Source organism: Embiotoca jacksoni, unplaced genomic scaffold, assembly GCF_022577435.1.
Source record: "Embiotoca jacksoni isolate LCO1_2020_lvr unplaced genomic scaffold, fEmbJac1.0.p SCAF_8, whole genome shotgun sequence".
NCBI classification, from domain to species: Eukaryota; Metazoa; Chordata; class Actinopteri; family Embiotocidae; genus Embiotoca; species Embiotoca jacksoni.
In genome coordinates, this window is record NW_027185436.1 from 12,212,143 (window position 1) to 12,224,324 (window position 12,182).

Consider the following 12,182-nt stretch of genomic DNA (forward strand, 5'->3'; position numbering starts at 1 on the left):
ACATTTTTTGACTAAATATGACAGAAAAGTGTGATTGTATCCAGTTCAGCTGTCAGAGGAGTGGTGTGGTCATGCCTCAGAGAAGGATGAACAACCCTGTGGTCTCTGCTCTTCACACCTGGTGAGGGCCCACATGTGCTTTCACTTGACTTTCCCATGCAACATCCCTCTAGATATCTCACAAAAAGAAGAGAAGACACGTGGAGACATATATCAAAGGCAGTGAGCAGTGGGGATGTTTCCATGTAAGCAGGATTAATGATTTCTCATTCCCCAGAAGGTGACTTTTCATACTGTAATCTTTCCCCAAATATCCGCTCCCCTCTCTGCATACATGAGTGCTGCTGAGCCAGAAAGAAATTGCAGCAGCATCTAGTGGTCACAGTTGACCCTTTTCTAATGATGAAGGTATAGTTCAGTTTGTGTTTAAAACACTCAGCAGAGCAGTCAGTTGACCTGTTACGTCCTCAAGCTCATAATGGCAACTTCTTTTTTGTTGTTGTAATTTTACGATTTCAAAGTGTGCTGTTCATGATCACTTTCATTCATGCCAACTGTGGCTCCTGTGTGTATTAGGCAGCCCCATAGCGCCACCTACCTGTGAAAGCGGGGCTTGATTTTTCTTTTCTTTCAGTCTTCACTGGTCTTTTTACTAGAGTTATCTGCTCTGTGCGAAACAACACATGTATTGTACCTCTTTATTTGCAGTATTTATCTCTATGATTTGTTGCATTTCTGTTAACCTTGGTATCTGTTGCTTAAATTCTGTCAGTGTCGTAGTCATGGCATGGCCGCAGTAGCAACATTGTGACAACAACCACAAACAACCATTTTGTATGTCTTGCTGTCCTCTGTATACCAGCATGCATAAATATGCAGAGGGATATCTAATCAAATAAATCCATTCATTAGGAAAGCTGCTGGTATTTCTGCTTTTGCATTAATTACATAGTCATTACCATATCAATTAGAGAAATCAGAGATCATGTAATTAAGGTTTAACCAAAAGCACCTGCTGCCTCAGAGCTGTGATGTGTGTGTGTGTGTGTGTGTGTGTGTGTGTGTGTGTTCGCTTGAGTCCTAATCTAATCTCTGGCCTTTGACAGGGCTCCCCCTCATCAATCCTGAGCTGTCGGAATTCAGCCTCTTTTTCTGTTTTGTTTTTGTTTATAGGAGTGGGTGGTGGCAGCAGTGGCGGTGTTTGGAGGGGGTGTCATGAGAAATGTTGTCATGGCGATCAAATTGATTGGCAGGGACGCCTAATTTGGAGGAAAGAATAGGAGACGGGTGGGAGGAGGCGGGCTGTACGTCCAAAGGAACAGATTGGGACAAAGTAAGGACTAGCTGGATGTCACAAGGGGAGTCACCGTCTTTTTTGGCTCTGGTTTCACCTTGTAAAAGATAAACCAGTAATTACTCTTGTTTTCTGCGGTTCCTAGGTTTGAAACAATATTACCAGATGTTCTTGTGTTTTGCTTTAATGTAACTAAACTGAATCAAACTACAGGGACATGTCTAATATTTGTTCCAGATTAATATCAACAAGTTCCAGAGATAAGCGGGCTCTGACCCCAATAAGCATGTGAGCAGGGAGTGTTTTATGGTGTTGGTTTGCCACCTGTGAGTGGAGGACAGGTCTCAACTGCTGGGGTGACACCGGCCTCCGGCCTCCTCTGCACTTCCTGTTCCATTTCCTTTCTTCTTTTAATTCTCTCTCTTTGCTCTTTTCACTCTTGTTGATTTTTTTTTTTTTTTTTTTTTTTTTTCTTTTGCTGAGCGAAACCCACACCGACACCACTCAAGTTCAATTCATTCAAGCTAGTATAGAACATAAATTCAAGATGATGAGAAAATTGATTGTGATGTTGATATTTTAGCCTATAAAGTATTCATCCTGTTTGTTGCTTATATCACCCGCTCGGGAAAATTGACGGCCGCCCAGGTATATTTGGAGACCCATTTTCGCATTTTTTATTTACATATTAATTTGTCCGAGAGGATGATGCAAGATCAGTGTCGGGAGCGAGCGGAGGGGGACAGCTGTCTGTCCCCGCTGCAGCAGACCGTCAGACACAGAGACCCGCCTGCTCTGCAGGCAGCGGCGGAGAGAATAAACGTACAAAAGAGACGTTCCTCGTCACTGCAGTCGATGTTGACAATTGTTTGCATTTAAAGGTTGAAAACACGAATAATCTGTGGAGACGTCCAGAAAGTCCGTCGCATACAGGTGGAGAGATGAAAGTTTACGACAAGTTGGAAGTTCACGTGTCAGTGCTTCAGTATGTAATCAGCCTGCAGCTGCACACACAGTCAACTGAATAAGAACATGGATTAACAATTAAAGTTACCATTAACCTGCTGATAGTTACGAGCGCGTCACCTGAGCTGTCGGTCAGAAACCCGCGGTTTCAGTTTCATATCACTCAGAGCAGGAGCGTGAGGAGGGGTCTGCAGTACTGCACGGTAAAAACACGGTCAAAGAAAAAGTCCTGTTTAAAATAATGATGCTGCAGTTTGTTACTCAAGACTTAAATTTATATATACAGTTCATGATGTGGTGTATTTTCTCTTAAAAAAAACAAAACATTTGAATTGTCATTAGAGTATTGAATCAATAGGCAGAATCATTAACATCTTTTAGCAATTTAAATAATTTCAGGCATTATATTGTATTTATATAGTGTGGCTTTACGTAACAGCTGCAGCTTCCTCAGCTGCCACAGTTTGAAAATAATTGGTGGTCCCTCTCCTTCCTCCATGTGGCCATGATAGCGACGGCTGTTGAGGGTGAAAGGTGACTCGTGTTCTGTACTCGATATGTGGACGAGTGCGCTACCCAAGCACTTATTTATAGTGCTATCTATGTACATTCTTTTTTTTTTACAACTAGGAGTTTTGAGTTTTTAAAGTAAGTACTAAAACCAGCAGAAGGCTTTTCTTCAGATGTACAGTAGGTAGACAGAGTTGTGCGGTAACATTGGTGTTTCTATCCAGCAGTCAACCATCAGTTAGGTTTAGATAGCATCGCTCGCCACCTCAGTGTTAAAGCTTTCCCATGTGGTGAATTCCAGTACACAATGACACCACTAGATGGCAGAAGCAAACGGAAGAAATGCCCCTCAGCTGATGTAGCTTTATGTTTTAAGTTCCGTACACAGCCTCCCCTGTGTCTTTATCTTTCCATTGTTTATTCACCGGCCAGAAATTATGTAGAATAATGCACTGACGGGAGTCTTGGTCATTAGATATGGCGTCACTCCTTAGATATTTTTTCTTTTATAAAATTGTTCTTTGGATGTTTTAATCACAGACTGAAGCTTGTTGGTAAGATGTAGTGGGAGATAAAACAGTGCCTCTGTTCTGCTATCTGACTATTTTAGGAAAGACAAGTTTTCGGTTTCAGTGACTGTTTGCTTTCATTGCGGTTCCACTACACTTGGTACAGCTTCTGCTGTTTGTGCTATTGTCAGTACTCACCTAAATGGTTTAAGGATTACACTCTAAGCATTTTTATACATTCCAATCAAGAAGTCCGACACAGTTAGAAGATAGTGCCCATTATGTAATTGTTACAACCACCACAAAGGCCCCCTTCTCACAACCAATTGAAAACAATATTGCTTTGCCTTCACACTGCTGTGCTGTGCTTTGATAGAGCCACAGCCCACAACAGTAATGATTGTCAATCTGACTAAGGCCATTGTCAATACCAGTTGGTGTGTTGTTGATGTTTACTCCGGACTTTGCAGCTCTGAGACTACTCTGAACTGCTGTTGTCACCACAGAGCTGGTAATGCCGCTGCTTCAGAAACTCTCATGGCATATGTACACTCATCTCTGGTCTAAGTACTTCCCTTCAATACAGAGCCGAATCAGATGAGGCCTTTACATGAGGTGGCAGGATGCCTGAGCCACGACACAGTGTGGAAACGAAGCCTGCCCTTGGTTTGTTACCTGCCATATGGCTTTCCCAATCACTGTTCTCCCTGCTGGTGCGAGATCCAGTAGGGAGAGGGAGTGTGTGTGAGAGAGAGAGAGAGAGATCTTTCTAAAGGATCCTTTCAGGTATCTGAATTAGCAAAAATAATATGATATTATAATATTTATATGAACGTTTTCATTAGTGTATCACTTGAAACTAAGGCTGTGTTCCAAATGACGTACTTCCCTTAGTACACTCGCGTATAGTATCTTGCATATTAGTACTCTTACTTGTGTAGTATTTGAATTTCATTAGGATAGTGTCTCAAATCGCACACCATTTTGAATGCATCAACTGCCAACATATCTGCACCTTTAATTATTTTCCCCAGAAATGAATGTGTACTCTTCTTTTTAACACACACAATAAACACACTGATGGCTTGAGTCCAGCAGCAGCATGGTGCTACTTACTGAGAAATAAACACTTTTGTGTGGTGTTAAGCTGCAGCTTCCTCAGACTCCTTTAATATGAAAGTCTTGACCACGATGGTCTCTCCCTTTTCACTACATAGCCGAGATGGTGACCAATTTTTGGATTGTTTTGAGTGCATCATCTGGGTACTCATAGTGCAATGCATGTTTTGATACGCACCGATGCACTCATGTTGCACTGCCATGTTTATACAGCAGCCCAGAAAGGACAAGCCAAACACATCAAACACAAGTTACATGGACCCCATAGATTCTCTTGCATGGTTGGAAGAAATGTAGGGTGTTCAGTAGGTTGCAATCTGCAACCTAACCACTAGATGCCACTAAATCCTTCACACTGCTCTCTTAAGGACACATACAGGACTTAACAGGTTAAACAATAATACCCAGTTTCACTCACATCTACAAGAAACAAACCCATAAATAATCCATGAAATCCTTGACAAACTGAAATCAGGCAGTGTTTGTCATTTTTGTTTCATCAATAAGTTACATGATGAATTCTTTACCAGCACTGTCCTGTCAAGTCAATTATCTGTTCATCGAATGTCCACTCTTTACATATTTTAGCACTAATTAGCTGCAGATTTCCTGCTAGTTTTCAGACAGAATAAGTTTTGATTGTGTTAATATGGACATGTTATTATGTCTTAATGACTGTGCAGTCCTGTGGTGTTACTCTGAGTTGATTGTGTGCTGCAGTGCAGTGTTGCTGTGTGTGTGTCTGTTTCCTCACAATATTGTAACAGTCACCTACAATATATACTCCACAGTTTAATCAGTTTTATGTATTAGTCTGGTTTCTGCCACACTTGTTGTCTCAGGCTCAGCATGTTTGTCCTGTTAGATTTCACTGACTGAGGTTGGTTCTTTTAAATTTTAGTTTAACATTTTGGTCAAAGCACCCTAAATAATTAGATTTTAGCTGCAGAATATTACAAGACTTTTAATTTCTGACTGTTGACCTATGCAGCAAATGTTTGATCCTCTTTGTCGCAGTACCTCATATTAATCAGTAGAGGGTGATGTCTGACTTCTGTTATTAGCTGCTTGATGTTTCTTGCCTTTTCTATATTGATCTTCTTTGATGACCACCCATAATCTGTTTCACGTGGTTAAAAGGGCAGTATTATGATCCTTTGATCCACTTGAACTCATAAAATGAAATCATAAAATGGTCCACAGTGTTTGTAATAGCACAAACACAGGAAGGATTTTTGATCATTCCCTCATCTCATTTTGGCTGATAGTGACTAACGCTGCTGCTAAAATAACTCAGCTATAAGCCATAGTTGATGGTGCAGAGGATGTGGCACAGGCTTGCAGAATACTGTAACTCACTGGACCACTGCCAGCAAACACACTGGAGACGTTCTGTATTAGAAATGTTGAGATGGATTCAACATGAGCAGCATAGTGAAAACCAGTAGCACAGTTTTGTACATGAGCTGCTGCTGTGTAAATATGAGTGATCCAAAGCAATAAGATGCATTATTAGCTTTCCTGTCATTATGACTAACTCTGATCTAATGAAGTGTTTGAATGAAGAATATTCTCCGGACCTGCACGTCCCTGTGACCTGTCCCCAATGTAGAGAATGACTAAATTAGAGCAGGAAATGAGAATATTATCCCAAGAGTTCACCTGTGGCGTGGGTGTAAATTAGTGTAGTACTGACATTGACTTTCAAGATTGACTGGCAAGAAAGTCCAGTCCAGGGACTCAGTCCTGTCACTTGTTAACACACTCTTGAACTGCTGTATGTGGATTTTAGCATCTACCTGCCTCCAGCAAACCATTTCTGTTAGTTTTAAGTGGAGGCATGTCACTGAATCTGGCTTCACTTGAACTGTTACATGACTGAGTGTCTGGGGTTGCATAGCGAGGTTACGTACTGTAAGCTTCCATGTGTTGAATGGGCTGTCTCTCCTGTCTCTTTTCACTGTGAATTTGTTTGTGTGTGTGTGTATGTGTGGGGCTCTGTCATGTCCCGTCCACTGTTTTTAGAGGAGCACTGGAGCGCTTAATGTGCTGGCGGGTGCTGGCCGTCACACTGAAGAAAGCCCGGGCAAGAGCTGTGTGCTTCTTTCTCCCCCCAGGTCCGCACAACCTGTCCCTTTGTGTCCCAGGGAGGACCACCCCAGGGACAGTCCTTTTACGATGGGTGCACTCAGAAACACAAAAATAAGCTTGTGTGTGTTTTATAAGATCCATTCCAGTGGTTTTGCACGTTTTACCTTATATTTTAACAGAAAATGTGTATGACAATGATTTTGTTGTCTTTACTACATGTTAAGGAGAGAAACTCACCACAGTGCTGTTTGTGAAAAATGACTTCGCCAACATTTAACATCTACTTAAATTTTATTCTTCATTGCTTTCGTGAAACAGTCCCTTGGAGCTGTAGTCATATTGCACAATCTTTAGTTTTATGCCATATACTCAGAGAAATGGAAAATGTCCAACAATCTAAAGTTCCATTACAATTGGGAAAACTTGATTTACTATGTAATATGATCAAAATTTCGGGGCGATTTCTGACCACTGTTTACATACCGATCTCTAAGGGTGGCAATGCCATATTTAATGATAGAATTTGCAAGTCCTGCCAAGTTCTGGCAAGTGGTTGCATTACAAATGTGTCAAAATGAACACGAGAGAAAAATATCCTGTGCTGTAAATCACACTTGCAAAAAAGTGAAACGGGTTAATAATTAATTTTGAACTTCAGATTCGTGTTTCATTCCTGTATATCACTTCTGATATAGATATACTGCTGTTGATTGATCTTCTGGTTAAAGGTTGTTGGTTGCAGTAGTTATTGTCAGGTTACATGATAGACATTTATTAAAAATGTCAGGATGTTTAAATGTAATGTCTTGGCAGGCTTTTTATTTATTAAAGCATGCCATATGTTTTTAGACAGACTTTTTATCCATCCGTTTCCATTCACTTCAGTATGGAGCCTTAACGTGCATCTTATTTAGCATAAGCTACATTATTGACACATGGTAACATAGTTGCAAACAGTCAGTGCTTGAGATAAACTTGCGTAGTGCATCGAAGAAAACCTCCGGCAGCTATCTAAGCTATCTGATAGGCTGTCGAGAAGACCTCCATCGGATGGTTGTTTAACTTGGGTGTTCTCATAATGTGTCTTTTTTGACTATGTAACGTTGTGGCTTAAACCTTCAGAAAGACAGATTGTCAGTATATAAAGGACGTGGGACGCGTCACGCCCTCGTCGCTGTAGGATCTGTCCAGGCTAAGCCCCAAATGATTGTAAACCTACAAGTGCTTCCACCGGCTGTGTTGAAGTCCAATGCAAAATAGCCCATCCATTAGCTCAGCAAGATTATAGCTTCACAAGACCAATCTAGTTGGCTAAGCAAAAACCTCCTTATTACCAGTGCAGTCTGTCCTGCTGGTGAGTCATTTCAGAACATTCCCTAGAGGTTCAACATTGTGATGGATCTCCTGCCACGGAGCTGTCAGCCCATCAGTATTTGTGTTTGTTTGTGTCATAGCTAGGCCACATGAGCAAGTGATTTGTGTAGTAGCATTGCAGGCAGAAGGCAATATCACCAGCCCTATTCATTAGTATGCTGCAGTATAGAGAGAGAGCTGCTATCAGATCAGGGGAAGCCTTGGCAGGAGAGCAGAGGAAAAACGGTTGCGGACAAATCTCTGTAAGTACACAGATATGGACTGGAGGCAGTAGCAGATAAGGAGTGAAATTCATGAGGAATAGCTCAAAAAATGGGGACAATCTTAAGTTTGTTACATCATTTTGCCATTAAATAATAAAGAGAGGGAGTCGATCATTTTCCTCCTGGAAGAACACCTTTCATTCAATCACAAGTCATATGATGACCGTTGGAAAAGACTGATAAATACTTTAATAGTAGTGAGTAATAATGTCTTGGCTCTTTTATACATTTTCTAATGGGGTACTGTAGAATAACCTCGAACTCAGATGTGGCTGCAGAATACTCATAATAATAACAGCCATTTACCAGCTCGGTGTGTGTTTGCATTGAAGCACATGTGCTGACATGTGCTTGGACTATGTGTGTCTGTTTGTGTGTCTACAGTATCAGTGTGAGCTGTATGTATGATGTATAGTGAGCCGGGCAAATAGAGATGTTAAAGGATCTTTTTTGCCTGCGTCAGCAGTTTCACAGGGAGGAGGAAAGAGGGAAGGGAGGGGAGAGGAGAGAGGCAGAGCAATACCAGTAAACAGGTGCCGACTCCATTAGCACCTCTTTTCCTATACACCACTTTCTTACTGTGTACATATCAACACATACAATGTACATGATCCCTTGACACAGAAGGCTTTTATACTTTAAGACATTTATATGACCCTTTGTCTTTTATTGTAAACAAAACTAGAAGAGTAAATCAGGGGAAGGAAGGAAACCAGAAAAAGAAGTCAATGACGCAATGCATTCGATGATGTTCCTGTATTGCGCTTTACCATAGACGGCCAGTTAGTGACATGGAGTAGCCATTTCTCGCTGCCAGCCCGCCTCACTGTAATATACACAAGCACACTGCACCAACATCCTTGCATGGGTACCAATCCCGTCTGCTGCAGCGCCTGAACGGTAGAGAGGGAGGAGGGAGCAACGAGGGTGGAGGAGGTGTGTGTGGGGGGTAAACGCGTAAGAGGCAGCTTTTTTTCCTCATGCATGTTTTAGATTTTTGTTATTTTTATTTCCTCTGGTATCTTGGTGTGTGTGAGAAAGAGAGAGAGAGTGAATGAGTGAGTGAGTGAGTGATGGTGTGATTGGCTGTGGTGATGATGGGTTCCCTGTGCAGCCTCGCGATCCTACACAGATGGACACACAGCAGGAATATGTGATACTGAGAAATTAAATACAGGAAAAGGAAACAAAATCAATGCAATGTGAGCTGACTTTGATGTAAAGCTGCTCAAGCTATTTCTCAACTGACTGTCAGTTTATCCCTTTTTAATCTTTGGTGATGGGACGGGAGGGAGGGGGCGGGGGTCGAAGCAGTTTAACAGCATGTTAAAGAAGGGGATATGTAGAGAAAGGAAACAACTGAAAAAGAAGGAAGACCTGTTTGTTCACTGTGATTATCCCTCTTCTTCTGCACAGGGAAGGAGGGAGACCAGAGAGAGGAGCAGCAGAAAATTGAACAGAGGAAGTGAGAGAGCGGGAGAGTGTGCAAGCATTGGAGAGAGGAGAGAGGAGAGGGAGCAAGAGAGAGAGAGAGAGCAGAGAAGAGAGAAGAGCGAGAAGAGAAAGAGGGAGAGAGAGGGAGAGAGAAGAGAGCTTCGCTGCAGTAGGATCCCATAGCAGACGGCTGAGGACTGCCAGTGTGTGTGTGACTGCACTGCTGAAGAGGAGGAGGAGGAGGAGGCAGAGGATGAGCACGCTCGCAGACTCTGCAGGGCCACAGAGGAGCACGCAGCAGCGCTAGTGTTGGCCCGCACCAGGTAGAAGTCCCGGCACCGTCGCCTCGCAGACCGCCGCTGTAAGATCTGGACACGACAACGCCGTCCAGACCCCCACTACCAGCGCCATGGCACAAGCGGCCAAACATCTCCGCAAGAACAAGGATTTAGAAGCCCAGTTAGAGCAGGAGCGCAAAGAGAAGGAGGAGGAGAGGGTCAAAAAGAGGAGTCGCTCACGGGATAAAAAGCGCAAGGTACTGGGAGTATTCACAAGTGGGGTAGTCAGGGGTGGGGTGGTGGTGGGATGGAGGGAGGCGGGGGGGGGGGGTGGAGGGGAGGCTGGAGAGGGGGGCAGGAAGGTTGAGACGCCCCCCCCTTCTTTCTCTGTCATGCTATGCTGTGGTCGGGGGTGCCAGGGCACACATGGAAACTCCGTCATGAGCGTGTTTCTACTGCGTGTACACAGTCTCCCTGGCACACATGTATGTTCTGTGCACACAGACACGGGGAAACAGTACAACACACTGCATGCTCTCCTCCTCTTGACTGCTTTATACCTGCTTTATTGACTGTCCTGTCTGAGTCGTCTGATAAGGCAGCGTAGTACTCTACCTCTCACCGTGTCTCAGTCCCTCTTCACATTTCTGTCTCGTGCCCGCTCTCAGTCTCTTTCCTTGTTTTCACACTGCAGTAAGCTGTTGGTGAGAACAATTTCACGATGGCACTAATCTTCCGTGAGGACAGTAAGCTCGCTTGTTTCTGCAACAGACCGCTCTCTTCTCCCGTGTTTTTTTTTTTTTTTTTTTCCCTCCCTCTGGTCTGTGTGGTATTGTAATGACTGCAGAGTATTACCTGCAGGCTTCTGTCTGACCGAGAAGTACCCGGCAGAGCTGGAACAACCGGCAAGGTTTCGTTGTAAACAATAAATCTCTGCTCCGCCAGCGAGCGATTGCAGTGACATATCATCCAGTCTTCTTTATTCCTCTGGCCGCTTGTCGCATTTCGCTTAAACTCATTAATGAAAATGAGTCATCCGCAAATTGTGTATTGGTGGGAAATTGGTCCTCAGTAACCGAGTCCAGCCGCCCTGTGAGCCTGATCTGTGCCAGGCTGGCTGTAAACCAATCTGATGCTGATGCAGTAGAGACAGTGTTATGGACAGAAACACAGTACAGCTTCCACTTTCCCAAAGAGGGGAGGCAGGGTTATAAGGCCAGTATAGGGATTTGATTTTTCTTTCTTTTTCTGTGCCATACATAGCAAGGGTGACGAGGTTAAGTATATTTGTGCAAAATAAAAGGAAGAAAATAAAAAAGGGCACGAAAAGAGGTGGCATGACTCAGATGCACCTGAGTGGATTTCTGCCACCACGGATTCGCTCCTCAACTCTTGTTGGAGAGTCAGACCCAATGCATTCGTCACGGAGACACACATGGCACCTCTCTGTCTGCAATGACTGACATGAGCCAGTGACTCCTGGGTTAAAGTTGTATCGTATTCTTCTCCTCTAAACTCCTTAGGAGGCAGGTCTTATTAAGCTTGTGCTCTCGGGTTTAAACAGTCCGAGTGTGAAAACCACTCCAGAGATGACTCTGTGTGGTGTGTGTATATATATATATATGTGTGTGTGTGTGTGTGTGTGTGTGTCTATGTGTATGTGCGTGTGTCTATTATCCATGTGCATAAATGCAAATCTGTGCATGTCTGGAAAGACCAGGCTCAAGAAGAGAAAGCCTGCAGCTGGAAACAGTATGGATGAGATGGGGAGGAGATTTCTGGTGAGGGTGCTAATGCAGTCCAACGTTGACTGAAAGGGTATGGTTTCAGAGGATCCCATATCACTTACGTAACCATGCAGCTTAAGTCTTTCAAATAAGCTTCCTGACTCCCCTCCAGCTCCCCCTCCCAACCTCTCTTCCTTTTTTTAACACCGGCTTACAGTCATTCCTGGTTTCTGGAGCAGCTGTTAATACTGGGGGAATTCTCTCTCTTATTTTCTTTGTTTCCTCTCTGATGCCTGCAGCTATTCAATTTCTGCAGTCTGTAACCCATAAAGTGACTCATTGCGTTTCCTTATTTTGCCTGATTCTTGACAAACTGTCATCATACTTGGCTCTTTTCTTTGTTTGCCACTCAACACCTGTTTTCTGGTCGCTCCATCGTCTGTCTTTTGCATTGACCTACCCTGTAGGTAGTGTCCCTATCCTCTGAGGCAAGGTCACACAACCACGTCTTTTATTTTAGAGCATTTAACACTCACACTCACCAATGTTTGTTGGTATCATTTTGTTGCCGGCAAACCAGACTTTTGTTACGTAATGCCCCCAGTTTCCTTCTTTCC

The 12,182-nt window shown here is 43.3% G+C and overlaps 1 protein-coding gene across 4 annotated transcripts in view; it reads left to right on the top strand.

Annotated features, from left to right (window-relative positions):
• Positions 1-9,607: 9,607 nt before the first annotated feature.
• Positions 9,608-12,182, top strand: part of ank1a (ankyrin 1, erythrocytic a) — an 88,817-nt gene continuing 86,242 nt past the window's right edge. For 2 of the 4 annotated variants that reach the window (XM_069139197.1, XM_069139202.1), the window contains exon 1: positions 9,610-10,095. In XM_069139197.1, the coding sequence (XP_068995298.1) occupies positions 9,970-10,095 (126 nt within the window). In that variant the 5' untranslated portion in view covers positions 9,610-9,969. Of the gene's footprint in view, positions 10,096-12,182 lie in introns of all 4 variants that reach the window. The other 2 variants (XM_069139198.1, XM_069139199.1) reach the window with 2 other exon arrangements.